The following is a 27990-nucleotide window of genomic DNA, read 5'->3' as shown; positions in this document are numbered from 1 at the left end:
TACTATCACTCCTGTGGGGATTTGAGGAATGTGATATTAAATCATACTCAATTCCTTCCATTCTTCAGAAATAAGTGCTTTTCTTAATGTACCTAAAATAAAGGCATGCAGGAGAAGCAACCCAAAGATACCATTTTTAGTTTGGCTTAGCCTTTTTCTGTTGCTGTGTGCACATGCACACATGTTCCAGCCCTCTGTTAGCAGAGCCTTTGTTGATCTTTCCTTTCCCTTTTCTTTCTGAGGAAATGCACCAGAAATACACTGTTGAATGCGATGTCACTGTCCAGACTGCTAAATTTACTGTTTCATTTTTTGTGCAGACTCTAATTCCAGTATTCAAGAACCACTTCAAAACGCTTCTTCAGAGCTTCTTACAGAGACAGCGAGCAAAGAACTGCACAACCATCTCGCGCTAGATGTTGACGATACGGAAAGCACTGCTCTATAGAGGAAACTCTTAAACTTTTTGTACTTTCCTGTCCTGGTGGGAAAACTAACAGACTTTAACAGTGAAAAAGCTTCTTCTGACAAAACGGCAAACCTGTGTAGAGTTCTGGCTTGTGAGTCACTGCAAAAGTGATTGAGCCATTCAGAGGAAGTTGAATGATCTGTGTCTCAACAATGGTTTTCAGAATCGTGGATAGAAGAAATTAATTAATGCAGAAACTTGCATAGGAAGCATAATTGCTGCTAATACAGCTGGTATTAGCAAATATTCCGAACGATTAAGAAGCAAAACAGTAGTTATTTAAAGCGCATGTATTATGGAAATAATCTTTTTAATGTCATGGTTAGACTTTTACTTCTAGTTCTTAAGACATTACAAGGAGATGCCTTGCAAAAGACATTCCCTCACTGATTTGCTGCAGATTCTTTTTAAAAACATGAACCAAAAAATGCCGGAGTGCTGGTGGTGACTGCTGGTTATCAGTTGCCTCATCAAAACTGTGGATGTATTCTAGTGCCTTGAAGGACTGTCATACTGTAGAAGGAAACTTACTGTATCTTTAATCATTTCATTGCTACTCCAAGATCAATACCTAATACTTATTTCATAGTTATTTGTATTAACCAAGCCTGCTTTTGTTTATGTGAAACTTGCAAGAGTTTTGAGGTAAAACTGTGGAAGTGTTTTTTTTTTTTTTGCTTTCATTGAAAACGGTTGAATTCTGAAAGAACTTTGAACATCGGGTTTGATGCATCGGTTGGTGAACATTTATAAAAATTAAAGACCCTCTTTTGTCAGCCTGAGGCCTGTTTCTTGGCGTGCACATGGAGCGCCCGTGGTTCGCGCTCCCTCAGAAGCAAAGCTCTGCCCTGGAGGCCGTGTGCTCCTCCCCGGGGCTCCGCAGCGAGCTGGGCGCTGCCTGCTCCGTGTGCTCTTCATTCACGGGCTGCAGAAGACACGGCCTGGGACTGAACGTGCCTCTTCCTTAACACCTGGATCCCTCAGAACCGCCAGGCGAAGTGCTGGGCACAGCCCAGATCATGCAGAGAGGTGGGAGGGAATGGGCCAAACGGCTTCTGGGGAGGGGAGGTGGGGCAGGGGAGGAAATCAGTCCCTGGGGGTAACACTCCTGTCACTAATGAAGGTAACTGCGCTGCCCAGGGGATGCACGGCCCTTAGGGACAAGCCCCATGCGTTTTGGCTGCGCTCTCCTTGAGCCCGGCTGCAGCCCCGTACCGAGCCCTGCGCTGCCCCGCGATCGGCGTCACCCCGGTTACCGGCCCGGGCCCGCAGGGAGGGCGACCGTGGCCGTCCGGCCCAGCCCGGCTGTCCCGGGCCCAGCCCGGAGCGCTGCGGCCGCACCCGCGCCTCGGAGCCGCTCCCGGCGCTCGGCGGCAGCGCCCGGCCCGGCCCAGGCCCCGCCCCATCAGGCCGGCCCCGCCCCTCGTCGCGTGCAGCCCCGCCCCGCCCAATGCTCGTCCTGCTCCCGTCAAGCAGGCCCCGCCCCCCGATCCCGCCCCGTCCAATCCCGACGCTGGCTCTGTGAGGACGGACCCGCCCCCTCTGGTCCTGCTCCGCCCAATCCGCGTGCTGGCCCTGTCAGGGTTAACCCGCCCCTTGTCAGGCGCGGATCCGCCGCACCCAATCATCATCCGAGCCCTGTCAGGATGGCCCCGCCCCTCGTCACGAGGACCCAGCACCGCCCAATCACCGTCCTCGCCCTGTCAGGACGGCCCCGCCCCGCCCCGCCCCGCTCACCGAGCCCGGTCCCCGGCAGCTCCGGCCCCGCCCCGCCCGTGCCGCTCCTCGCCGTGTCCCGGCCCGCCCGACCCCGGTGCCCGCCCGGTCAGGGCTCGCCGCTGTCCCCGGCCGCCCGGGGCCCCCTCCCTGCCAGCAGCGTCCTGGAGGCGCAGCCCAGCGGGCGCGCGGGGACCCCGGTCCCGTCCCTCCCGTCCCGTCCCTCCCGTCTCGCCCCCTCCCGGGCCACCCGGCCCGTTTCCCCGCCCGGACAACGAACGCCGCCTCTGCGGGGCTGTTGGGGGAGGGAGGGAGAGAAGGACGGGGCCCTTTACAACCTCCCGCAGCACCCGGGGCGAGCACGGCGAGGCCGCGGACCCGAGACAGTCCCCGGCGGACACTGACGGGCGGGCGGCAGAGCGGCGGCACGAGGGCGAGGGGGCGGGGCCAAACTGACAGAGGCAGGGCCGCGATTGGGCGGAGCGAGGCAGAGCCAGAGCGGATTGGGTGGGCGGGGAGTTGCTGCAGGCCGGGATTGGGTGGGGTGGGAGCAGGCGGGGTGGGAGGCGGGACTTCACTGAGAGGGCCAAGGCAGGGATTGGACGGAGCGAGGCGGGACGGGATTGGTTCCAGCTGTAGCTGGGGCGGTCACGGATTGGCTGTGACCAAGTTTGGGGCGGGGCCGAGGGTGTGAAATTGGGCATGTGGAGCGGCGGCTGGCACAGTGTGAAGACGATGCCGGCGGGGACAGGTGGGAGCAGCAGCAGCAGAGTGGGGTGAGCTGAGGCTGACGGGAGGGTGGGCAAGGGGCATGGGCTGGCGGGTACTGGGCAGGGCGGAGGGGGGGGGTGGTGTGGTGGTGGGCAGGTGGGGGTGCCCTGTTGAGAATATCAGCAGTAGGGATTAATGTAGGACCTTTTAAAAACCAACAGCTGTAAACAGCCAGAAAGAGAAGGAAATACACCAGAAAGAAAATGGGAAAGCCCAACACGAGCAACAGGTGTCTGGTGCTGCTGCGTTGAGCTTCAACTAAAACCAATGGCAGGAGCTAGAAAGGAAGGACAGAAGAATACAGCTTGCGCGAGAAATATGCTGAAAGAAAAACTGAAAGGTAGGACTAAAAAATCATTTTTTGTGAGTGGGTCTTTGCGGAGGGGAAGATGGGAAGACCTGAAATGTTGGGGATTGGGCTGGAAAAGAAGAGCTGGATGTGAAATGAAGAGGAGCTGAATAATAAAGATATTTTGGGGGGAATACATAGGGCAACAGCTGAAATCACTGAGTTGTGTTTTTTTTTTTTAATTTTTCTGGGGAAGTGGGCAAAAGATTAAATACTTGTGTGAGACCTAAGACTCCACATACAATAGAGAAGATATGGGCTCCCAGCTTGTGTGAGAAGTATGCTGGAAGCAAAATTGAAAGCTAGGAAAAAAATTGTTTTTTGTGGGTAGATCTTTGCGGGGGGGAAGATGGGAAAACCTGAAATGTTGGGGATGGGGCTGGAAAAGAGAAGAGCTGAATGTGAAATGAAGAGGAGCTGAATAATAAAGCTTTTTTTGGGGAAAATGGGGAAATCACTGAAATCACTGACTCTGAGTTGTGTTTTTATTTTTCTGGGGAAATGGGCAAGAGATTAAATACTTGGGTAAGACCTAATAATACACATGAGGAAATGGAGGGAAAAAAAGTGAAACCAGGGGAAAGGAGCTGAGAAAGAAGAGCTGGACCCAAGCTGAAGAGGAGCTGAATAATAAAGCTTTTTTGGGGGGAAAACATGGGTTGTCAGCTGATATCACTGGCCCAATTCCCCAGAAAAAATGAAAAATAAACACATCTCAGAGCAAGTGCTGAAACAGCTGGGTAGGACCTAAGAATCCACATTCAATAGAGGTAATGGGGGAAAAAAAATTGGAAATCGGGAAAGACGCTGAAAGTAGAGCTGGACGTGAAACGAAGAGAAGCTGAATAATAAAGCTTTTTTGGGGCAAAAAAGGGTGAAACAGCTGAAATCACTGAGTCTGACGTGATTTTTTTTATTTTTCTGCAGAAATGGGCAAGGAATTAAATACTTGGGTAGGACCTAAGAATTCAATACAATAGAGGAAATGGGGGAGAAAGGTGAAATTCAGGGAAAGGAGCTAAGAGAAGAGCTGGACATGAAATGAAGAGAAGCTGAAAAATAAAGTTTTTTGGGGAGAAAACATGGGGCAGCAGCTGAATCACTGACTCTAAGCTGTGGTTCTTTTAAGCCTTTTCTGGAGAGAGTTGGGGCAAAGCTGAAATCCCTGGGAAAAGGCTGAGAAAGAAGAAGTGGACCTGAGCTGAAGAGGAGCTGAATAATTAAGCTTTTTTGGGGAAATCATGGGGCAGCAGCTGAAATCACTGACTCTGAGTTGTGATTTGTTTTTTGTTTTTTTTTAATATTTCTGGGAAAATGGGCAAGAGATGAAATACTTGGGGAGCTGCTAAGAATTCACTGTCAATAGAATAAATGGGGCAGCAGTGCTGTAGCGCCATGGTGCCTAGGGGTGAGGGGGCGGGGCCAAACTGACAGAGGCAGGGCTGCGATTGGGTGGAGCAAGGCCGAGCCAGAGCGGATTGGGTGGGCGAGGAGTTGCTGTAGGCTGGGATTGGGCGGGATGGGAGCAGGCGGGGTGGGAGGCGGGACTTCACTGAGAGGGCCGAGGCAGGGATTGGATGGAGCGAGGCGGGACGGGATTGGTTCCAGCTGTAGCTGGGGCAGTCACAGATTGGCTGTGACCAAGCTTGGGGCGGGGCCGAGGGTGTGAAATTGGGCATGTGGAGCGGCGGCTGGCACAGTGTGAAGACGACGCCGGTGGAGACAGGTGGGAGCAGCAGCAGCAGAGCGGGGTGAGCTGAGGGCGACAGGAGGGTGGGCAAGGGGCATGGGCTGGCGGATACCAGGTGGGGCGGAGGGGGGATGTGGCGTGGTGGTGGGCAGGCGGGGGTGCCCTGTTGAGAATATGAGTAGTAGGGATTAATGTAGGACCTTTTAAAAAACAACAGCTGTAAACAGCCAGAAAGAGAAGGAAATACACCAGAGAGAAAATGGGAAAGCCCAACACGAGCAACAGGTGTCTGGTGCTGCTGTCTTGAGCTTCAGCTAAAACCAATGGCAGGAGCTAGACGGGAGGGACAGAAGAATACAGCTTGCACGAGAAATATGCTGGAAGAAAAATTGAAAGCTAGGACAAAAAATGGTTTTTCATGGGTGGATCTTTGCAAGGGGGAAGATGGGAAAACCTGAATTGCTGGGGATGGGGCTGGAAAAGAAGAGCTGGACATGAAATGAGGAGGAGCTGAATAATAAAGTGTTTTTTTTTTTGCGGGGAATACATAGGACAACAGCTGAAATCACTGACTCTGAGTTGTGTTTTTTTTTTTTTAATTTTTCTGGGGAAGCGGGCAAGGGCTGAAATAGCTGGGTAGGACCTAAGACTCCACATTCAATAGAGAAAATATGGGGAAAAAAATGGGAAATCAGGAAAGAAGCTGAAAGAAGAGCTGGACGTGAAATGAAGAGGAGCTGAATAATAAAGCTTTTTTGGGGGGAAAACATGGGGAAATCACTGACATTCCTGACTCTGAGTTGTGTTTTCATTTTTCTGGGGAAATGGGCAAGAGATTAAATATTTGGGTAGGACCTAAGAATCCACATGAGGAAATGGGGGGGAAAAAAAGTGAAACCAGGAGAAAGTAGCTGAGAAAGAAGAGCTGGACCTGAGCTGAAGAGGAGCTGAATAATAAAGCTTTTTTGGGGGAAAATATGGGTCATCGGCTGATATCACTGGCTCTGAGTTGTGTTTATTTTTCAGTTCTTCTGGGGATAGGGGCAAGTGCTGAAATACCTGGGTAGGACCTAAGAATCCACATTCAATAGAGGAAATGTGGGAAATAAAATTGGAAATTGGGAAAGACACTGAAAGAAGAGCTGGACATGAAATGAAGAGGAGCTGAATAATAAAGCTTTTTGGGGGCAGAATAGGGTGAAACAGCCGTAATCACTGACTCTGAGTTGTGTTTTTTATTTTTCCGGGGAAATGGGCAAGAGATTAAATAGTTGGGTAGGACCCAAGACTCCACATACAATAGAGAAAATATGGGAAAACAAATGGAAAATTGGGAAAGACTCTGAAAGAAGAGCTGGACGTGAAATGAAGAGGAGCTCCATAATAAAGCTTTTTTGGGGGAAAACTGGGAGAAACAGCTGAAATCACTGACTCTGAGTTGTGTTTTTTTTTTTTTTTTTTCATTTTTTTCTGGGGAAATGGGCAAGAGATTAAATACTTGGGTAGAACCTAAGAATCTACATGAGGAAATGGGGGGAAAAAAGTGAAACCTGGGGAAAGTAGCTGAGAAAGAAGAGATACACCTGAGCTGAAGAGGAGCTGAATAATAAAGCTCTTTTTGGGGGGAAAACAGGTGAAATCACTGACTGTGTTGTGTTTTTTATTTTTATTTTTCTGGGGAAATGGGCAAGAGATTAAATACTTGGGTAGGACCTAAGAAACCAATGCAATAGAGGAAGTGGGGGAAAAAAAGGTGAAATCCACGGAAAGGAGCTAAGAGAAGAGCTGGACCTGAGCTGAAGAGGAGCTGAGTAATAAAGCTTTTTTGGGGGAGAAACAGCTGAAATCACTGACTCTGAGTTGTGTTTTATTGTTTTTTTGTTTTTTTTTTTTTTTTTCAAATTTTTCTGGGGAATTGGGCAAGAGTTGAAATAGCTGGGTAGGACCTAAGAATGCATCTGAGGAACTGGGGGAACAAAAGCTGGAATCACGGGAAAGGTGCTGAGAGAAGAGCTGGACCTGAGCTGAAGAGGAACAGAATAATAAAGCTTTTTTTTTGGTGAAAACATGGGGCAGCAGCTGAAATCACTGACTCTGTGTTGTGTTTTTACCCTTTTCTGGGGAAACTTGGGGCAAAAGCTGGAATCCCTGTGAAGATGCTGAGAAAGAAGAGCTACACCTGAGCTGAAGAGGAGCTGAATAGTAAAGCTTTTTGGGGGGGAAAAGAGCTGAAATCACTGACTCTGAGTTGTGTGTTTTTTTGTTTTTTTTTATCAATTTTTCTAGGGATAGGGGCAAGTGCTGAAGTATCTGGGAAGGACCTAAGACTCCACATTCAATAGAGGAAATGGGGGGGGGGGGGGGATGGAAATCAGGAAAGAAGCTGAAAGAAGAGCTGGACCTGAGCTGAAGAGGAGCTGAATAATAAAGCTTTTTTGGGGGAAAACATGGGTCATCGGCTGATATCACTGGCTCTGAGTTGTGTTTATTTTTCAGTTTTTCTGGGGAATTGGGCAAGTGCTGAAATACCTGGGTAGGACCTAAGAATCCACATTCAATAGAGGAAATGTGGGAAAAAAATTTGGAAATTGGGAAAGACGCTGAAAGAAGAGCTGGACCTGAGCTGAAGAGAGATTAATAATACAGCTTTTTCGGGGCAAAACAGGGTGAAATAGCTGAAATCACTGGCTCTGAGATGTGTTTTTTTATTATTTTTCCAGGGAAATGGGCAAGAGATTAAATACTTGGGTAGGACCTAAGTCTCCACATACAATAGAGTAAAGGGGGGAAAAAAAGGTGAAATCCAGGGAAAGGAGCTAAGAGAAGAGCTGGACCTGAGCTGAAGAGGAGCTGAATAATAAAGCTTTTTTTGGGAAAATTGGGGAAAACAGCTGAAATCACTGACTCTGAGTTGTGTTTTCTTTTTAATTTTTCTGGGGGAAGGGGTAAGTGCTAAAATCTCTGGGAAGGACCTAAGAATTCATATTCAATAAAAGACGTGGGAAAAAAAATGGAAATCGGGAAAGAAGCTGAAAGAAGAGCTGGATGTGAAATGAAGAGGAGCTGAATAATAAAGCTTCTTTTGGGGAAAACGGGGAAATCACTGACTCTGAGTTGTGTTTTTATTTTTCTGGGGAAATGGGCAAGAGATTAAATACTTGGGTAGGACCTAAGAATTCATATTCAATAGAGGAAATGGGGGAAAAAAATGAGAAATCACAGGAAAGGAACTAAGAGAAGAGTTGGACCTGAGCTGAAGAGGAGCTGAATAGTAAAGCTTTCTTGGGGGAAAACGGGTGGCATCATCTGAAATCACTGACTCTGATTTGTGTTTTTTTTTATGCTTTTCTGGGGAAACTTGGGGCAAAAGCTGAAATCCCTGGGAAGAGGCTGAGAAGGAAGAGCTGGACCTGAGCTGAAGAGGAGCTGAGTAATAAAGCTTTTTTGGGCGGAAAACATGGGGCAACAGCTGAAATCACTGACTCTGAGCTGTGGGTTTTTTTTCAATTTTTCTCGGGAAATGGGCAAGAGCTGAAATACTTGGGTAGGACCTAAGAATCCACATTTAATAGAGGAAACGGGGGAGAAAAAGTGAAATCAGGGGAAAGGAGCTGAGAAAGAAAAGCTGGTCAGGTGCTGAAGAAGAGCTGAATAATAATGTTTTTTTTGGGGGGAGAAAACACAGGGTAATAGCTGAAATCACTATGAGTTGTTAGTCTTTAAATGTCTGGGGAAAAACTTGGGGCAAGAGATGAAATCCCTGCAAAGAGGCTGAGAAAGAAGAGCTGGACCTGAGCTGAAGAGAAGCTGAATAATAAAGCTTTTTTTTGGTGGGGTAAATACAGGGCAACAGCTGAAATCACTGACTCTGAGTTGTGTTTCTTTTAAATTTTCCCGAGGAATTGGGCAAGAGGTGAAATATCTGGGTAGGACTTAAGACTCCACATTCAAGAGCGGAAATGTGTAAAGAAAAGGTGAAATCAGGGGAAAGGAAGTGAGAGAAGAGCTGCACCTGAGCTGAAGAGGAGCTGAATAATAAAGCTTTTTTGGGGGAAAAACATGGGGCAACAGGTGAAAGTACTAAATTTTTTTTTGAAGTTATTGATGAATACATAGGGCATATGATGAATTAACTGGGGAGGAGTTGAAAATAAATATTTTGGTATGAAACCGTCTTTTTCAGCTGAAACGAAAGAGATGGTCTTGGTATTGAAGGCAGAGTGCGTGAAGACTTATCTGTCTGCAGGGCAGGAGTTGTAAAAATGCTGCATTTGGACAGTGCTGTGCCATCCCACAGCATCTCTTTCTGGGTGTGCCACTTCTGGAGGCGCATCGCCTGGCACAAGCTCTGATTTGCCAGGGCACCCATGAGCTGAAGGTTTTAAAAGATGGTTCAGCCAGGAGCAGCAGCCTGGAGAAATGAGAGCACCTCTGAATAGACTGTGGTGTCTTGAGCTGGAATGAAACTGAATGCTTAGAGCTGGTATTGCCACCTGAACTTCCCATAAAGACCTTGGGACCAACCTCAGGTCGTGAGCCTGCGTGTGACGGGGCTCAGGAGGGTGCAGGGGTGCGAAGGTGACCATCGGGCAGCACTGTGTGAAGCCAGCGCCTGTTCGGGAGGTGTGGTGCCAGGAGCGAGCAGCTGCTGCTGGGCCCATCCCAGAGCTCTGCCTGCGGCCACCACCAGCCCCATGTGCGGTGCTCTCTGCCATCCTGCCCCCATCGACCCCAGTCACCCCTTTCTGCCCAGGTCACAGGTGGGTGGTGCTGGCCAGAGCTCACCTGGATGTGGAGCTCGGGGCTGTGGCAGCTGCCAGCCAGGAGTGCCCACCCGCAGGGCAGTGGCACCCTCAGCCTGGCCCGGGGCTGCCTGCAAGTCATGGACCTGTGCCCAGGGATGGCATTGCTGCCACAAATCGGCCGTGACCCACTCAAGACACCGTCCATGGTCAGCCTGAGGCCTGTTTATTGGCATGCACATGGAGCGCCCGTGGTTCGCGCTCCCTCAGAAGCAAAGCTCTGCCCTGGAGGCCGTGTGCTCCTCCCCGGGGCTCTGCAGCGAGCGGGGCGCTGCCTGCTCCACGTTCTCTTCGTTCACAAGCTGCGGAAGACACGGCCTGGGACTGAACGTGCCTCTTCCTTAACACCTGGATCCCTCAGAACCGCCGGGAGAAGTGCTGGGCACAGCCCGGATCATGCAGAGAGGTGGGAGGGAATGGGCCAAACGGCTTCTGGGGAGGTGGGGCAGAAGAGGAAATCAGTCCCTGGGGGTAACACTCCTGTCACTAATGAAGGTAATTGCGCTCTCCAGGGGATGCACGGCCCTTGGTGACAAGCCCCATGCGTTTTGGCTGTATTCTCCTTGACACCACGCCAGAAAGAGCCTGGCTGCCCCCACCCTCTGCTCAGGTACACCTTGGGAGGGAAGGTGCCTGCTGGGAGCGGGTCACAGCTCCAGCCCTGTAATGAGCTCTTCTATCTCCAAGTTCAGTGTCATGAGCCAGAACTGTAGCCATGTGACTAAATGGGATGCTCATCCCTAAAACCGTGCGCAGTGTACCTGAATCCAGGGCAAGTTGTAACGGATTTAAATACATTCTCAGGAAGTCTCCTGGGCTTGTACATTCTTTGGCTCTGCACAAACGGCTAATTGTCTCTGCTGGGATTTGCAGGTCGGGTACAAGAATGTACGGACTGTCGGTCGCGTCCTCACTGTCGTCCTTGGGAACAAGCATCATGTGTCAGGGCCAGTGGCACAGGGGATGGCAGGTTGCTGCCATTGCTGGGGGGGGGCAACCAGGGACATTTCTTACAGCTTGAGTATCTTGAGCTTACCTCAGCAGGTTTTGGTGTGCAGGCTGCCACTCTGAACAGGAGATTAAGACACTCTGTGACTGTCCCTTCTGCAGGCTGTGACTCTGTTGTGTCTTCTAGATGTGTCACAGGAGATGTCACCACTGACACATTCCAGTCTGGGAACTGTCTGGTGGGGATGTTATGTGCTACCACTGCAACTTTAATGTCCTGAAGTAAAGCACTGAGTGGAAAGAGTGAAATCCATCCTTAGAGCAGCAAGGATTTTTTATCAGAACATATTGAAGCTTCATAAGCCACATGACAACATGGCATCTGCAGGCCTAATGCTACCCTAGAGCACTGCACACCTGGGGTATGCAGCACCCCTCCCACCCCGGGCTGTCCACCTTGCAGATCCTCCAGTAGAAGCGGTTTCCAGTTGCACCCTAACAACTGGGAAAGGGTCTCAAGCAGACTGGTTGGATGGGAGGGTAAAAAATGAGCAGAAGAGCAGTAGGGATTTAGTAAACAAATGCAGGAGTGAGATGGTGGTACTGTACTCCACAGGTACACAAATGGTTACTACAAAGGGGATGTAACCTTAGCTAATGTTCAGTTTTACCTTAAAGGGAGCATTCTACCATTTCTGTTACAATTTTCTTTCGGAGAAGCTGATGGAAACCACTTACCTGGGACCTTGATCTTGGAGAGAAGCTAGATCTCGGATGACGAGGTGTATTGTGCTGCTGCAAGACTGCAGAGGAATGGGTAGAGTTTTTATGGAATTGCATATTACAAAATAATTTGTGAATACAAAAATAACTTATCAGTTTCCCCTCCTGTAAATGAGCTTTCTCTTTTAGTCCCAGGCATTGAAAACAATGCACATTCTTATTACATTTGATGGAACATGTCATCCTTTCTGTCAAATTACCGTTCTGGGGCAGTTACCAGAAGTATGAGCTGGAGCAAGTTCCAGAGGTAAGCTTTGGAAACCACCACACCATTATTCAGGTCTTAGTTCTTACTTTAGGCCAGCGTATGGAGGAAGAGGTGGTTATGCATCTGTAGTTGCTGGATTTTGGAAGCCACATTTGTACAAAGATGAACTGAGGTTGTTGGATCCCACCAGGAATTTCTTTAACTTACCTCCACTACATGAAGAACATAGCTTGAACAGACAAGCAGCAGACCTGAGACTGGTTCTCTTGAGTTGTATTTTGAGGCATATTCAAACAATCCTCTGTGATAACCTTGTTTCAAAAGAAAAACTGGCAGTTTGTCAAACTGCTTACAGTGATAGTTCCAGCAGCATGTGCTATTTGTTCCATTCTGTGCACTCTCTGCTGCCACAGACAACAGATTTACAAATTACACTTTCAATATTCAGAAGAAATGTTAAAGTATCATTAACATAGGATTCCCTTCTTCACATATGCAGTGACACAATCCATGTTAACTCCTAAAACCATCCCAGATCCTGCACCACTTAGTGCAGCTGAAGCCTGCAATTTCCACCACCATTTGTTTACTCGACAGATGAAGTTACATCTTGGCTGCTGTAAGTGCACCACGTGAAGGCCTCAAATGCGGAGCACTTCAGTAGTTTTGTAGGCAGAGTTGGATCGGATTCTTGCCTGTGTTTGGCATTGTCACAAACTCATACAATTTTAAGTACCTGTCTTAATGTATCTCACTCACCAGAAAAAAAACAATCTACTTTAAGATGGCTGAGAAAGTCATGCTTAAAAGTTGTTTGTAAAAAATGTATCATACTATAAAAATAAAGTCTCACTCTCCCTCAGGGTTTCTAACAGTCCTGTCTTATTTCCTTAGGAAGGATTCCTAAGCGATAATTCTCTTTATATGCTCTAACAAAAATGGTGTTTTCTCATTTCATGTGCTATGACAAGGCCTGTACACATCCCTGCTCCGTGCTGCCCACTGTGTAACTCTGTGCACGTGCAGCATGAAGAGCTTGAGGACACGGTATTTGCTCCAACTCGGCAGCGGTTCTGCTGCACCGTACAGCAGCACCGTGCCCTGGGGCACGTCCTGAGCGAGGAGAAAGAAACGAAAGGGGGGAAGGGGCACTCGCTGCGTGCCCAGGCCCCCATTACACACCTGCCACCTCCTGCTCCGCCACCGCCTCGCCCAGCCGCGCCGTCACCAGCAGCCGGTGCAGGGGGAACCGGGCCTGTGCCGAGAGGGGCGGGGTCAGGGCGGGGCCAGTGTGGGGCAGGAGGGGGCGTGGTCAGGGCATGGCTGGGTCTGAACAGGGTGGGGTCGTGGTGGGGGCAGGGCAGGGCGGGGGCAGGGCGTGCCCGGGGTGGGGCGGGATGGGGGCGGGGGGCTGGGCGTGGCGGGATGGGGCGTGGTCACAGCAGGGTGTGGTCCCTCTCGCCCCGCCCCCAGTCTCGCCCCCACCTGCTCCTGGCCGTGCCGCTGCAGCTGCCGCAGGCCCAGGAGGTTCTGCCGCTCCGGGGCCGCGGGCTCCGCCGAGTCCCACTGGGCCGCCGCCGCGGCCGCGCCGCGGGGCAAGGGCCAGGGCCCCTCAGCGGCCGGCGGGTCCGGTTCTGGACCCGTGTTGGGGCCGGTCCCGGCCGGGAGCAGCTCGCTCTCCATAACGCCGGTCTCAGCGGCCGGAGGCCCGGCCGGCGCAGCTCACGAGCAGCAGGTCGAGGCTGAGGCCGAGGCACGGCACCTCCCGGCCGCGTTTCCCCCTCCGGGTTGAGGCCGCTCCTGGGGGCGCGTTCGTTCTCCCGGCCCCGCGGTTGAACGCCGCCCGCTCGCGCCCAGCCCCTCCCGGCAGCCGCCGCTCAGCGCCCGGCCGTGTCCGTGCCCCCCGTGGGCGCCCCCTCGGGGCCGGGAGCGGGGCCGGGGGAGGGGGTGCGGACGATGCGACCCCCCCCCCGAGCTGCGGGCAGAGGACGCTGAGGACAAAGCGCGTGCGGCGAAGGCGGTCGCGGATGCATAAAGAGGAGCAGAATCCAGATTTCCCGAATTCTAGGTAGTGCTTTACCACACAGAGCGTCATTAAATACTTGAAATAACCAAAGCTCCCGCCCAGCTGCCTGCCGGAGCTCTTCGGGTTCATCAGGGGTCCAGTTCGGGTCTGGCTGGGATGGTGCTGAGTGCTCAGCACCTTCCAGCTCCTTGCGAGAAATAAGCTGTTAGGGAGGAGGGTCTGTCTTCTTAAATAAGATTTAGAAAGCATTATGAATTACATTAACCCTCTGCTAATTATTATCATTATTTACACCAGTTAAAATTAGTTGATCTCATCTGGAATCAAATGGCTGACTGCTATGCGAAGTAGGCCCAGAGGAAGATCCCAGCACACACAGTTATTAGCAAGTTGACGTTCAGGACATGTTTCACCAGCGGTTTCTCCTCCAAGGAAGCCATGGGAAGCTCGGGTTTAGTCGGCGCCGCGTTCTCAGAGTTTTCCGGTCTGCGCTCCATCCCGCAGAGCCACAGAAAGGTCTTCATCAGCTTCGAGTTCCTTTTGGTGTCAGTCGTGCCTACAAAGCCAGTAAATAGCGAGGTATAAATCTCACTTACAAACCAAATCCCAGCGATGTATCAGTGTGGTCCTGTACAAAGGGTGTGATGCAAAAATGCATCCTCGCTCTTTAACTGAGTACACTGGCTACACTGAAGTGTGGGAAACCCTTCAAGGAACATCTGTTTGGGGCTGCAGGATCAATTTCATTCTTCCCTGGAGGTCTGAGCTCAAGTTCTGCTGCTCCCAGCATTCTAGGAAACCGTAACAGGAGAGCACACCTGAAAGCTCGGCTGTAACTGCTTGGTGCCCATCAGCTTCCTCCTGCACGTGCATGCTCTAGTCTGTTTAGGGTTACTCCACATTACACGTGTGCAAAATGATTTCTCCCAGCTTTGTTGTCGATTAGGACATACGTGACAAAATGCCAGGAAGACTGTGCTCATACACAACAAAAGTGAGATTTCCCAGCATTTAACTTACTCATTAACTAATTGATCTTTTCAATAGCTTTTTATAGATCAGAGGAATACACAGCAAAAGCTGCAGAGCTGCACAAACAGTGTCCCACGCCTGGCAATAACAAGTGATGATAATCATTGCTGGAAAGTGCAGAATGAGTTGCTATGCATGTTTATACCTAATACCGACAAGTACAAGTTTTAAAAAATGTAAATCCTCCTTCACTGATCTGTCAAGAACTCCGCCCAGGGCTCTGGGTTCTCCCTGCTGCTAGAGTCGATCAGAAAACATCACTGAAAAACAGAAATGGAATTTCATGAAAATAATTGTGGTTTTCCTCCACCCTCCCCTTTTTCAATCAGTTCTCCTTGCAGCAGGTGCAAATAGCGCTAATCCTTAGTGCAGGACAGTGGGCAGGGCTTCCTGTATCCCATCCAGCTCCTTCTTGATTTCAAGCATATGTAATGCCATCAAGAGATGGAAAAGAAACTAAAACTAAACATTTGCTCAGGTAAAACTGTCAGGTAAAAACCTTTTAGCATACCCTGAAGATACAAAAATCCAAAGGAAGTAGTTTTAACTTTTCTTGTCTTCAGAGCCTTTACATAACGCGTAGGGTTGTTAATTGTGGATATTACTGAATATGGTGTTGGAGCACTTACATTTATTATCATTTGAACTATTTTCAGAGGCAATGCTTATATCAATCTGGAGAGTGGGACGCTCAGCTTCACACACTCCTTTTGCAGCATCAGGAGAAGTGCTGACTGCTAGGTCTTTCTTGACTGGTAGATCCCCGCGTGTGAACCAGGTAAGCCGACTTATCTGATGGCATGAAGAGTGGTGTTAAAGAAAACTGCTTTCATGGTTGTTTAAAGGACTACCTTAGCAGTACAGCAGCCTGGAGAGAGAATACTTTAAGGGGTCAAAATCTGTTCTCCTGCTCTGCTGGAGCAGGTGAACATCTAAGCTCTCAGCTGCTAACAACAGAAGCGATGGCTACCATTGGCATGCTGGTTTTAGTTTTGTCTGGAACGTGATAGCTCTCTGACGGATCACATTCTTCACTTTCTGTTACTGAACAGGAGACATTTCTGCATGGGACCGTCACTGGATGCAGATTGAGAGCAGGCCAGCGAAGGGAGCAAAAGAATGGAAACTGCAGCCAGTGAGAAACGATTCAAAGAACTGGGGTTGTTTAGAGAAGCCAAGATAGGTGGGAGACACGATAATTTTCTTCAAATATGTAAAAGATTCATTAAAGAGGAATTTTCTCAGTATCAATGACAGGGCAGACAGGAAAGGATGAGCACAATGTGAAACTAGAAAGATTCAGGTTGGAGATGAGGAAAAACTTCTACTGAGAAAGGCAGGTAAGCTCTCGGAACTGATCAGGCACCTCCTTGGGCATTTTCCCTCTCTGGGGACTTTGAGAGTAAGTTTGCCAGGGGGTTTTCAGAAATGTAGCGGGTTAGTTCTGTCTTGAAGCAAGAGGATGTATTGGCTGTATGATTTCTGAAGGTCCCTTCTAGTCCTCCTTTCTGCTATTTACGTTTTTCTGTAGCCTCAGTGTATCTATTAAAAACAGTCAAACTGGCACAAACCTGTTCCAGAGGAAGTGTGCTCTCTGCCCTTGATTTCTCTTTTCTGCGAGTAAAAATGGTTCCTCACTAAATTAGTAAGAGAGTTGATAAAGATGACCCAGAAGCTGGAATTTCTTGGAAAATAGAGGGAAAAAGCTAATTTGTCATGGATTAAACACACGTTTGAATTTAAGAACAGCTCTTTAACACCTACTGTTGACCAGTTTCCAGGATGGGACTCTGGATTTACGGGACCAAAACCTTAAATGGCAAGGCAGCAGAGTGCTGGAGCAAAGGAGGGATTGCTGTTACAAGTTATTGCGAGTGTTTTCACAGACATAGAATGAATGGAAACTTCCATTTCCATGTTATTTATCTCCATCTTATTCCCATGGAAGTAACTTGGGGCATCCTGGAAACCATTTAAGAACAATGAAAGAAATCTGAGGGGTTGACGCACCATTTCTTCCGAGGGGGGTTCTGTGAGCATGCTCACGACCAGCACGGTGAGCGTGGAGATGGCAGCCAGGACCATGGAGAAGTAGAGGTAGTGCATGTACCTCACCACGCCCGGCCTGCGGTCCTGCTCCCCGCACTGGGGCTCCGGGTAGACGAAGTCCAGCACCAGTCGGATGACGCCCAGCAGCAACCCGATCACCAGGCCCCAGAACGCGCCCTAGGAAATGAGGGATATTCTTTACTGGAGCAGGAAGCATGAATCCACCCAGGACCCAGGCCTATACCCATATTTGCAGGCTATAAGCTGGCCAGGCTTTCTCCTTGCAGTTTTTTTTGGCAGGCTTCCCTCGCCTCCCTTTTCTGCTCCTGCTGTTCATCTAGGTGTGCCAGTGCTGGTACAGTAGCCTGGTGCCCCTGCTGCATGGGGACGAGTGGGTCGTGCATTTTGGTAGTGAAGGGAGGTGTAATGTCTTATGCCGAAATACTCTGAAGGGAAATATTAATCATCCAAACATCCTAATGGTTGCCTTAACTGTGGGTGCTTACAACTGGTCTCCACCTAAGCAAAAACCAGTTTGGGAAGGCTTTGCCCTGTACCCAGCACCAGTCTTTGCAGAGGAGCTGGAGGCTTTGGGTTCCCGCTGCCATTCGGCTCCTTAAGTCCCCGGGCCCCTGATGCAGATCATAGGAGTGCATCTAGTAAATGGCTAGTGAGGCCCTAACACCCTGCAACCAAGTGACACGGTCATCTCACTACTTCTGAAATGCCAGTGGAGCCTTTGAAAACCAGCAGGAATTACTGCCCCAGGCTGATGGCTCTGCAGAGGTCTGGGTGCCTTCCTTCTGCTAAGCACCCGAGGAGGAGGCTGGACTGCAGCCTGGGGGTGTGCTCTGAGCCTCTGTCTGGCCACAGAGACGACTGCACTGAGCACAGGGGAGTTGTTACCTTTTCGTTTGCTCTTTTCCAGAAGCAACCCAGTATGAACACCATTGCCACAGGGGGCTGCAGGTAGGAGCTGATGGACTGGATGTAAATGAAGAGCTGCCCGCCCTGGCCAGCCTGCACCAGTGGGATCCACAGGATGGAGATCACAATGAGCAGCAGCACAAAAACCCTGTGCAAGAAGATGTCATATTGGAGCCCAGCTCCTGCTGAGATCTGCAACCACCAGGCCTGTGCTGTAGCCCCCCAGCACCCCTATGCAGAATGGGGCTCTCGGCCTGTCCTCACCTGTAGTGGATCCCTTGCACCCGCCCTGCCCAGGCTTCCCCAGACACCCCCTCCAGCTGCTTCACTCATGTCTCTGCATATCTTTGTGCTATGGCATCTTGGGTTTGCTCCGGTAGTCTGGTTTGACCTGAGCAAGCTTCTTCCCCCCAACATCTAACAATGCAGAGTAGCTGTAATGAAAAGTGGTCTGAAATACATGGGTCGTATTTTTTGTTTGTTTGTTTTTTTTTCCCAGTTTGAAGTGGAGAAATTGATACTGGAGACACTAAATCTCCAGAGGGGCAGTAGGGTTGTGTCAAAAGGTCTCTCGAAGGCTCAGAACATGCATGCCCTGGTGCCCTGTACCTGCCAACGATCATGAGTTCCCACTCGGAACAACGAGGCCGGAATTGTTTCCAGAGGTCCATGGTGAAAATGGTGCTGGCACTATTGAAGATGGAAGTCAAGGAGGACATAAGCGCTGCTATCATCACGGACATCATCAGGCCCCGGAGTCCTGGAAACAGAAGCGTGGCCTCCCTGAGGACTCCCAAATAACCTCAGCTGCAGGATGACCTTGAATTCTTTGAACTACAACAGACTTCTAAAAGTATTTTTAGCCCCAGTTTTAAAATGGGTAGCAGCAGGGAGGGTTTAGCAGTTGATTCTCATTGTTAAACATCTATTTATCTTTTACCTGAATTGGTAAGAATTAGACCTCTAGACACTGGACTATCACCCATCTCTCTTGTTGCACGCTGTCCCTTGCTGCTGTTTCATCAAGCCCAATGTAACCCCCACTGAAATTATAGTCGCAGCGCATTTTCCTCTCTGGACTTTTCTCATAGATGCCTTTCAGCTGGTGCCCAGCCCACTGGTGCCAGCACAGCTGCCGGGTTCCTCACCTACAGGCAGAAGTTCTATGACCAGCTTAGGGTAAGCGATATCAGAACAGCCAGATGGGTTGCCACAGATTTTTCGACAAATTTCCGGGTCTGCGCAAGCCACCAGATCTGAAATAAGCAAAGGGGAGTGAGAAGCAGCTCCACAGAGCAGTCACCGTCATCAGTGACGGCAGAGGGAGCAGATCTCTCCTGCAGCACTTACCTGGGAAGAGAACCCGGCTGATCATGCCCGGCATTACCATCATAAAGAGGGGCAAAATTTTCAAGTAGGAGGTCATCAGGGAGCCTCCCTTGGCGTGAGAGAGGTTTTTAGCAGCAAGGGACCTCTGAACGATGACCTAAAAATTAAGAAATGCGTTTGGTCTGCGGCTCAGCAGCACTCCTCTCAGGGAAGGACAGAGCCAGAAATGAGCAAAACGAGTTGGAAAAATGCTGCAGAAACATCAGAAGTTTGCCCAGGGCTTCACTCCTGCTGGCCCTGATGTTGTCACTAGGAGTGACTGTGGTCAGACCCCTGCAAGGCTGAGAGAAGTAAAAGGCTGAAGTTCAAAAAAACCTTTACAGACTGAGATTAACACCCTCCACACACACTTTCCCCTCCTTTTTACGTTAAAGTTATTCACAAAGCTTAGTTGTGCGTGTCCAGTTTTGCAGATTGAGGATTGAGAGCATCAGCTTTTACTGCATTCCCCTAAGAAATAAACAGCCCAGGCTATGCTGCAAACCTCAGGTTTGTCATCAGATTTAAACAACTGAGAACATGTTCATGAAACCAGCCCAAGGAATAAGCAGTAACCCACCTGGTCTGTACACCAGTACCAGAGGGACGGGATGGTCATTCCCACCAAAACCCCTGGCCAGGGAAGGTCGGAGTTAACAGGGTCCCGGAAAATGTGAAAAGCATCTTCCCTTGGCAAGCCACAGCTGCTGTTTTCCTTGCGGATGCTGGGAATGGCATCAAAGTATTTTGTCTGCAAGCCTCCAAGGCCGCCAACTTCAACAAAGCCTAAAACAGGTCACAAGAAGCAGTTATCATCTTCCGTGCTCCGTACTCTGCAGTTTGCTGAGGGTGATCCTCCGCAGGTATTCTTTAAGGTCAGAAGCCAGTGACTTTAACACTGGGCTGGGGACAGCATCACGCTGTAAACCTCCTGGCTAGAGAAGATGCTTGCCCATCTCTTACACTACCTCAGAACATTTTTCTTTAGCTATTTTTCATGGAGTACTTGTGCATTTCTACCACATAAAGAACTACTGTAAGATCATTTGTCTAAGTTTATATTTCAGCAGGAAAATACACAGAAAGCACTTCTTGAACATCAATTAAGAAACCAGCTGTAATGACCCAGCATCTGTGCCATGTGTTAAAGATTCTGCTGCAGTTTCAGCAACGCGACCCCAGGGCAACACTCACTGAAGACCATGAGAGTCACGGCGCCGATCAGCATGATGAGGGTTTGCAGCGCGTCTGTGTATATCACCGCGGCCAGGCCACCTGAGGGAAGAGAGGAGCAGCGAGCGGTGGGAAACGGGGGCTGCTCTGGGCCGGAGCCCTCTCAGCTCGGCAGCGTTTTGAGAGCAGGGCAACCCCAGAGCCCTGCCGGGCGCGCTGTCACCGGCTGCCAGGCGCTTTGCCCAAGGCAGGCAGGTCAGCCCTTCCCCTGCACGGCACTTTGGCTGAAACTTCTCATGGTTTGAATCGTGATGAATCACCATTTTGGCACTAAAAAGCCAAAGTCCAGTATAAGTGCTTCTACGGGAACTAGGTGGAAAAGCTCCAAGACAAAGCCCAAGCTGAATAAGGAGGAGGAAAAAAGCAGGCGTGGGGGGGATCGTTATGAGCAACATCACAGGGTGAGCAGTGAGAAAGGAGCAACCTTTATTTGTTTGGGATTTGCTGCTTCGTGCATGGCTTTGTTCCATTTGGCCACTCTTAAGCCCCAAAAGGGCACCCGACACTGACAATGTTTTCCGCATTACACGGCTCGCTGTTATGTTAGGCCCTCATTCCTCCAAAAAGCCCAGAGGAGAAACCATACTGGGCAAATGCCATGGACATAACTTCCCGTAAGGAGAACCTGACGTACATCCCTACCTGGCATGGCCTTGCAAGGGGTGTTCATTTACCCTGACCTCATAATTCTCTTTTAACAGGTGAGTTACCGATTGCTTTGCAGCTCCCCATGCTCATGGCAAAACCAGACAGCATGGGAAGTGCAGGACTCCTACCATAAGCACGAGGATGCTTTGTGCGCTGCATGAACGCACTCAGCTCACTAAGCAGGACCCCAGCATTAGGATCTGAAACTCAGCCCCGTACCTGCAACAGTGTAGACAGCGGTGATTGCCAGCAGGCCCACAACAGCAATGTAGAGGTCCCAGTGCAAGGCCTGCTGAATGAAGAGGGCCCCAGCGTACATATCGACCTGGGGAACAAAGCGGTCACTGCAGCTGCTGGAGGTGGTACCGAGCCCCTCTAGGCTGGCCGAGCCAGGGAGTGGGAGCGCTCGGCCAGCTCAGCTGCATCCTTCCCCTTCTCTGCACATCCCTCTGCAGCCCCGGCTCCTGTGCACGGGACCAAGCTCCAATGTTAAGATGAGTTTAGGATCAGTGTTTGTTGTGGGGGGATGCAGTGTGAGCTGCCCCAGGAGGAGCCTGCACAGCTCCTGCGTGCGGGTGCCCGGGTGGGCTGAGCTGACCCCTTCCCACTGCGGAGGAGGCAGCAAGGGGGCTGGGGAGTGCCATGGGGGCAGGAACCGAAACCCCCAGGTGCTGAGCTCCCCGGTATCTGCTGCCAGTCCCAGTGCCCTGGGCTGTGCAGTGACTTCCTCGTTGCTGGCAGGGCCCAGCCCGTGGGTGAGGGCAGCGTCCTTGGGGTGCGGTGGCCCAGCAGCCACCTTGCTCAGCAGCTACATGGAAACGCTGCCTTTTAGGATGGGCAAACCGCACACCATAGAGTGACAGATGTATAAAAGCATCTGAACAATCCCTTTTCTCTGTCAGACATCATATCAGCAGAAATATGCACCAAAGGGGCAGTTTTTTCTATGGGAGCACCAGAGCCTGGCCCCTGGGTGCCCGCAGGAACCCCGCAATGCATTGCCCCCAGGGCTGCAGGCAGCGTGTGCCAGACAGCTCGGCCCCCCCAGACCCTGCCTGCATGGGAAAAACACCCAGAGGGACTCTGCTTTCACCAGTTCACGCACTGCTGCCCTGTTAATAAACAGCCTGCGGGGTGTTGCGCAAGGGTTGGTTCAGTTATTCATTCAAGGCACTACATCAAAGAGGAGCAATAAGGCTCTGAACTCTTTTCACCTGAATGCAAACCGACTCCTACATTTATTCATCCTGCACACAGCAGTGTTTGGTGTCTGAGCAGGAAATGAACGTGCAAAGGGAAACTGGGCAAGCAAGCCAGACGTACAAAATCTAACAACAAGTGCGTCCATCAGGTTAACTTTTCAATGGATTACTGCTCAGGACATTGACATGTAGTTTCCCCCTTACTGTAGCAAGCATTCAAATCCCTCCCAGAAAAAAAGAAAAAAAAAAAAAAGCTGTAATTCTTTTTGTGTAGCTTCTTGAAACAACTATAGACTACCTGAGGTATTTTAAAAACACTCCTTTTTCTGATACTACAGGGAAGGGGCAGTCACGGCCTCTCTCGGTCCTGCTGATCAGCGCATGTTCCTGAAGTGAGTTGAGCTCAGCCTCCTTTCATTTTTTTCCTACTTACCGATATTTTGGTGAAGATGTAGATGAACAAGTAGAGAATCGCCAGGAACACCTGAATTCTTTTGCCTCCAAAGCGCTTCTGCAGGTACTCTGGCATGGTAGTGACCTGTGCGGGAGAAACACGGAGTGAGACACGGGAGCCCCCAGCTCCGTGGGAGATGTCGCAGCTCTCCCTTACTGCCGGCAGCCCAAGCACTGTGCCCAGGCAGCAGCTCCTGCCCGGCCCTTGGCCCATCACACACCGGGTCCCAGGGGCATCGGGTGCTCTGCAGCTGCCTCGCTGCTGCCAGGAGCAATGCAGCTGCAGCAGGGAATGGCCAAGCCCAGGAGCCAAGCAGGGGGTGTGAATCCCCCAAAGTCATTGATGGACACAACTTCCCATTTACTTACTCCTGCTGCTATGTAAATTGGAAGGAATAGCCAGGCCAGCACCAAAACACAAAACATCCCCTGCAAAACAAATGGAAAGGAAATTCAAGGATGCTGGTCAAGGCTGTGATCAAGTGGGGGGAGCGCGCGCACCCAGGGGACTTGGGGACTTCTCACGGGCCTCAGGCCACCAGCAGCTGGAGGTGACTCTGAGCTCCTGCAGCGGGACTCTGAGCCTTGGGAGCTGCTCTGCCCTTGTGTGACAGTTCCTTGGGGCTCAGGCCTTCAGGGGACCTGTCCCTAAAGCACAGAGGCAGCTGGGGGGCTGCTGTGCCATGATGTGCTGTGCCGTGCCGTGCCGTGCCGTGCCGTGCTGTGCCGTGCCATGCCATGCAGTACCGTGCCGTGCCACACTCACGTTCCACTCGTAGGCTGTAGCAGCAATTCCTGAGGCAGCTCCTGACCCAGCCAGGCCGATGAAGTGCCCGCTCCCAACGTTGCTAGCAAACAGGGATGCGCCCACCTGGGGAGAGAGGCAGGAGGTCAGGCGCGGTGCCCTCGGCTGGGCCTGGTGGTGCACAGGGAGGGAGTGGGGCAGCTCCGTGTCGCAGCGCACAGGCTGGGCGGTGATGCCATTCCTGCATGCCCTGCTGTGGGACATGAATCCTTTTCACCCTCTGCCTCCTTCGTTTGCCTACGTGCTCAGTGGCTCTGAGCCACAAGTGGCACCTTTCTCCAGCTCCTTTCACCACTTGCACTGTGCTGCTCACTTGGGGGCAAATTTAGGGGCATCCTGCTTCCAAACGGGTGCCCAGTCTCATGGAAGATCAGGGCAGAAGGCGGAGGGCACACCAGGAATGTCGGGCTTCCAGGTCGCTGTATTAGCACCTACTGACTCAGCAGGCCAGCCCAAATGAAGCTCCCCACCTAGCAGAGAGCAACACGGAGCTGCGGCCACAACAGGGACCACCCCGTTACTGCCAGAGGTCTCCAGACAAGCCGTGAGGAAGCAGACGGGCTTGGCCAGCCGGGGGTGGCTGCCGTGGGTGCCCAGGGCTGGGGCGGGTGCCCTGCAGCAGCTCCTCTTCCTTGAACATGGAAAAACAACAGAATTGCAACTGGGTCTTTGCAAACCATGGGAGTTACCTTTTTCTTTCTGCGTGGAGAAATACATTCTGCTTGGGCAGAATTGCTTTTTAGTCTCACTGTAACTTAGGGGCAGGCAGTGTGATGACAAAGGTACTTACAGGCCACCAAACCATCTGTCCCCCGGCTAGGAAGTAGCCTTTCACGGTGCTGCGCTGCGTCTTCCACATGGACTGGGAAAGCAGAAAAGCAGAACAAAGGATCAGCATTCACTGCTGCTCGGAACAGCACCGAGCACGTGGCCGGTTCCCTGGTGGGAGAGTGTCCTGTCATCACTCCAGATCCACAAGGAAGCCAAAAATTTTGGACAAGAGCTGCGGACATCCCTAGTTATCAGGCTCAGCCAGGAGAAATGCGAGGCACTGCGTGCGTTGCTCACTGACTCTCGTTCTTCAGAGATTTCAGAGGTTTTCATGTGGTATCGTGAGTTACGCACTGCGTGTGAAGGCAGCAACCATTCCTCTCTGCCTTGTGACAGCCAGATTGTGCTTCTGCCATTATAAAAGTCATGCCAGAAGGATGCCTTAATTGTATATAAATATTATTTTTAATTTAAGGGATCTGCTGTCAGAACCTCACTGCCGACAGGCACGGATGATTTATAGGACAGCAATTCCTTCCCAGATAAACAAAGCGTTATTAGTAGTAATACTCGGTACTTACACAACCTCTTCCTTACAAGTGTTCTCACAACCTTTGCAAACACTGGAGCTGAAGAGCTCTCCTGCAGCGCAGGGAGGGCACTTCCTTGGGCTGAAGTGAGGGTAAGGACCTGTAAACTGCATCCTTCCACTTGTGCAGTTGAATTCAGTGAAGTGTGGCTTGATTCAAGCCAAACTAGAATAATTTGTGGCCCAAACAGCCACATTTTTCAGTATAACAGGGCACATACAAAAACTGTTAAGTGTCTGCTTACCCAGAGCCCAACAGCCAGGACAAACACAAAGTACAGCACAAGGACCGCGATGTCTATGGAGTCCAGCGTCTTCTGGGGGAACACATCCCACTGGGGAGTCACAGACACTGGGGTGCTGCTGGTGGTCTCCATGGCTTCTGGTGCGGGCAGGCACTTCTTTGTCCTGATGCATATATCTGTAAAAAAAAAGGGTTGGGTGGTTAGGGGCAGGTGCAGGGTGGGGGCAGCACCGGGGAGGTGCCGGCTGCTTCCTGGGGTGCTCAGCGCTGGCCGGGCTGTGGGGTTGTGGGGCTGCTGGTGCCGGAGCTGTGAAGGTGGCTCCTGTGCCTGGTGCTCGTCCCCACTCACTGATCCTTCTGGTCTGTGATGTGCCAGATGCTGCCAGGGTCAGGACTCTTGGCGTGGCTGAGTTTTTACCCAGCAGAGAAATGGGCGCATTACAGAGAAGTCACTAGCCAAACAGAAAAAATCCAGGCAAGGAGGCTCATTGGGAATCAGTGTCATTCCTCTTCCTTTCCTCCTCCTCCTCCTCTCATCCAGCCTCTACCTTGCTTTGAAAGCAGAACAGGAGGCGAATGGCAGCACCAGCAGTGGTGCAGAAAGTGAGCCTCTGGCTTTGGTGGTCACACAGGATCCCTGTGGCCCAGCACCCTGCCCTGCTCACCCCCCCGAGGATATACAGGATTTGCTTCCTCTTACCCTGCTGAGACGAGGAGACGTCCCCTGGGCAGGGCAGACCCTGCACCCCTGCGGCACCGTCACCACCAGGACACCGGGCTCCTGCTCGTCCTCCTCCTCCCCATGCCTGCAGAGCTGCCCAGCTCCTTTGGCCACTCTTGCACTCGTAAGGTGACACTTCCAAGCTCCCCCCACCAAAAAGCTGGAAAAGGTGGGGCAAAGGGAGGCGGTGTGCCCTGCCCTGATGGCCACGCAGAGGGAGCTGTGTGGGCGCTGTGCTGCGGTGCTGCTGGCCGGGGCAGGCGAGAGGGGCGGCCGGACAAGTTCTGCCCCCGAGCGCAGCACTCAGCGAGCACGGACAGAGGCATCCACCCCATCCCTTGGTCCTGGGTTTCACAACCTCCTCTGGCCTCACCTCTTTGTGAGCATGCAATCGCTGCTTTGAGCAGCAGCCGAGAGCTGCCCTTAACTCACCCATTGCCTGAAGAGCCGGCTGGATGCAGCCACTGCTCCTGGCATCGTGGCACTGCCGTGTGCTCCCTGCCCAGGTGTGTGAAGGGAACGGATACACAGAAGTTCACCCGGTGTCCCCATGCACTGAGGCAGTTGCCAGTGCACCGGTGATGGAGCTGCAGCAATTTCACAGCTGGGCAGCACTGAAAAGCTCAGGCTCTGCCCTGTGCCACTGCAAATTTGTCCCCAGCACAGTCTGTATGGATGAGGCCCTTGGGGCTCATGCATTTATGGCAGTAAGGGATGAAGCATTTTTAGGGTGGCAGGTGAGGCCCTGCAGTCCCATCATCCACAGCCGGCAGGTTATATCCTGAGACATCAGCATCCTACAGCTCACGTGCCAAAGGCAGTCCAGAGCCGCGCTGTGGTCGGCTGAGAGCGGTGCCAGTGCTGGTCTGAGAGCAGGACCCGCAGGACCCCGCAGAGCCCCTCCTGTGCCCTGCAAAGCACCCGGGTCCCACTGAATCCCCTGGGGGCAGTGGCCTTGCAGGGAGGCAGAGCACAGCCCATCAGACGGTCAGTGGTGCCGTACATCTTTAAGAGGCAAGGTATTCTGGCTTTTGCTGCACTTTCACTGGCATGCTCAACCTCTAACTTGGAAAAGAGAAACACAGTTTGGTGCGCCAGCCTCAGGAAGCTGCTAACCCCTCTAACACCTCCCACTTTCTCTTTTGCAGCTCTGATATCACCATTTCTTTTCACTTCCCGTAGCAAGGCCAGGTGCTGTAGTGCAGCCAGCACCACGAGCTACCTGCACTCAGTCTGGCACGGGGCAGGGCGCACGGACACCTCTGTGCCTTTTCCTCTGCAAGGTGTGCAGTGCCTGAGCAGAGCCCTGCGGGCATTTGTCATGCCTGTCAATGAGGAAGGGACATGCAGGACATGCTCGGGTGAATTCCCAGAACCAAGGTGTGTCTGTAGGTCCCATTTAAAGCCATGCGGGGTCCCTGACCCGGCGGTGAGCTGCAGGGCGAATGCAGTGAGCTCAGCCGCTCTGATTTCTCATTCTAACCCTGCCCAGGCCCAGTGGAAATTTTGCCTGTTTTGTGCATTCAGGTCACAGCTCGGTCTCCCTCGGTTCCTGGCACAAGCGGCAGCGCTTTCCCCGCCAGAGATTGTGAGGAAGGAACATCCGTGGCATAGAAATGCAGCCGCTGAAGCCAGCCTTTATCAATGGTCCCAGGGAGACGCAGCCCACGTGGGTGTCGAGGCACCGTCTGGACTCTATCACTCTAAATGCCGCTGTAACAGGATTTTTTAAAGCTTTTCCAGCACTATCCACCTTCTAAAGACACCACCGCTCGTCGGGAAGAGAGTCAGCCCCGAAGCCGCCCCAAAGCCGCCCAGCACCCAGAGCTCCCCGGCACGAGGCAGAAGCCGAACGGGAACTTACTGCGCTCAGCTGGGTCTCATTCTGTTCCCTCGCGCTAGGCACCACCAAGCCTCTGCCAACTGACAGGCAGCTTAAATATTGCCAGAGAATCGGGATTTGCCAGCAGAGCTGTTAGCAGTGTCACAAGGAATGAGGAGGAATATTTATAGTCAAAGTTAAACTAATTGCCCGGTTACTCTTTCGGTCTCTCGCGGCTCTGGCAAGAAGTGCCTTATTTCCACTATCAGGGCTCACAGGTCAAATTCCAGAGTGCCATCCCCTGAAGCAATCTGTGGCTCAGGAAGGGACACGTAACAATAAGAAAGTCAGTGCTGCTGTCCTC

General features: G+C 51.4%; 3 protein-coding genes and 1 long non-coding RNA gene across 11 annotated transcripts in view; 2 read left to right on the top strand and 2 right to left on the bottom strand.

The window, feature by feature from the left end:
- The window catches only part of ARHGAP17 (Rho GTPase activating protein 17), a 41573-nt gene extending 40328 nt beyond the window's left edge, over positions 1–1245 (top strand). For 3 of the 5 annotated variants that reach the window (XM_068699985.1, XM_068699984.1, XM_068699988.1), the window contains one exon: positions 321–1245. Coding sequence is in view for 2 of the 5 variants with exons in the window: in XM_068699984.1 (XP_068556085.1) it covers positions 321–448 (128 nt within the window). In the remaining 3 variants the exon portion in view is untranslated. The remainder of the gene's footprint in view (positions 1–320) is intronic. The other 2 variants (XM_068699987.1, XM_068699986.1) reach the window with 1 other exon arrangement.
- Positions 1044–13648, bottom strand: TEX47 (testis expressed 47). Of its 3 annotated transcripts, none has more exons than XM_068699993.1 (7): positions 13222–13641; positions 12919–12991; positions 11944–12047; positions 11484–11548; positions 10834–11035; positions 10559–10718; positions 1044–1524 (listed from the first exon to the last, which is right to left on the bottom strand). In XM_068699993.1, exons 1-7 carry the CDS (start codon positions 13417–13419, stop codon positions 1487–1489), a joined length of 840 nt encoding a protein of 279 aa, XP_068556094.1. In that variant the 5' UTR covers positions 13420–13641; the 3' UTR covers positions 1044–1486. The 3 variants fall into 3 exon arrangements, with proteins under 3 accessions (XP_068556094.1, XP_068556093.1, XP_068556092.1); XM_068699992.1 differs by lacking the exon at positions 1044–1524 and adding an exon at positions 9943–10229; XM_068699991.1 differs by lacking the exon at positions 1044–1524 and having other exon boundaries at positions 10236–10718; positions 13222–13648.
- On the top strand, positions 2729–7353 carry LOC137865159 (uncharacterized). Of its 2 annotated transcripts, none has more exons than XR_011101772.1 (3): positions 2729–2961; positions 3118–3296; positions 7282–7353. It is a non-coding gene; the product is annotated as an uncharacterized lncRNA (long non-coding RNA). The 2 variants fall into 2 exon arrangements; XR_011101771.1 differs by lacking the exon at positions 7282–7353 and adding an exon at positions 6022–6175 and having other exon boundaries at positions 2735–2961.
- Positions 13649–13789: 141 nt separating the features above from the next.
- On the bottom strand, positions 13790–27944 carry SLC5A11 (solute carrier family 5 member 11). Its single transcript, XM_068699990.1, has 16 exons — positions 27669–27944; positions 25085–25260; positions 24270–24341; positions 23441–23545; positions 23044–23103; positions 22655–22759; positions 21239–21344; positions 20333–20413; positions 19719–19924; positions 19121–19256; positions 18919–19026; positions 18380–18530; positions 17750–17918; positions 16805–17020; positions 15424–15586; positions 13790–14318 (listed from the first exon to the last, which is right to left on the bottom strand). Exons 2-16 carry the CDS (start codon positions 25214–25216, stop codon positions 14101–14103), a joined length of 2028 nt encoding a protein of 675 aa, XP_068556091.1. The 5' UTR covers positions 25217–25260; positions 27669–27944; the 3' UTR covers positions 13790–14100.
- Positions 27945–27990: the final 46 nt, after the last annotated feature.

This window comes from Anas acuta, chromosome 15 (assembly GCF_963932015.1).
Source record: "Anas acuta chromosome 15, bAnaAcu1.1, whole genome shotgun sequence".
NCBI lineage: Eukaryota > Metazoa > Chordata > Aves > Anseriformes > Anatidae > Anas > Anas acuta.
This window is presented reverse-complemented; position numbering and strand designations above follow the sequence as displayed.

What these genes read in the sequence shown, in the direction of transcription:
- TEX47 (XM_068699991.1), bottom strand. Translation starts at nt 13,419, where the DNA reads ATGGAGAGCGAGCTGCTCCCGGCCGGGACCGGCCCCAACACGGGTCCA. An exon ending in ATGTTCTTCATGTAGTGGAG is followed by an intron (nt 11,549 to 11,943) that starts GTAAGTTAAAGA and finishes ATTCCTCTGCAG; the next exon opens with TCTTGCAGCAGCACAATACA. An exon ending in GCACACCAAAACCTGCTGAG is followed by an intron (nt 10,719 to 10,833) that starts GTAAGCTCAAGA and finishes CTTGTTCCCAAG; the next exon opens with GACGACAGTGAGGACGCGAC.
- SLC5A11 (XM_068699990.1), bottom strand. Translation starts at nt 25,216, where the DNA reads ATGGAGACCACCAGCAGCACCCCAGTGTCTGTGACTCCCCAGTGGGAT. An exon ending in ACATCTTCACCAAAATATCG is followed by an intron (nt 21,345 to 22,654) that starts GTAAGTAGGAAA and finishes TTTGTTCCCCAG; the next exon opens with GTCGATATGTACGCTGGGGC. An exon ending in CAGCCGGGTTCTCTTCCCAG is followed by an intron (nt 19,027 to 19,120) that starts GTAAGTGCTGCA and finishes TGCTTATTTCAG; the next exon opens with ATCTGGTGGCTTGCGCAGAC.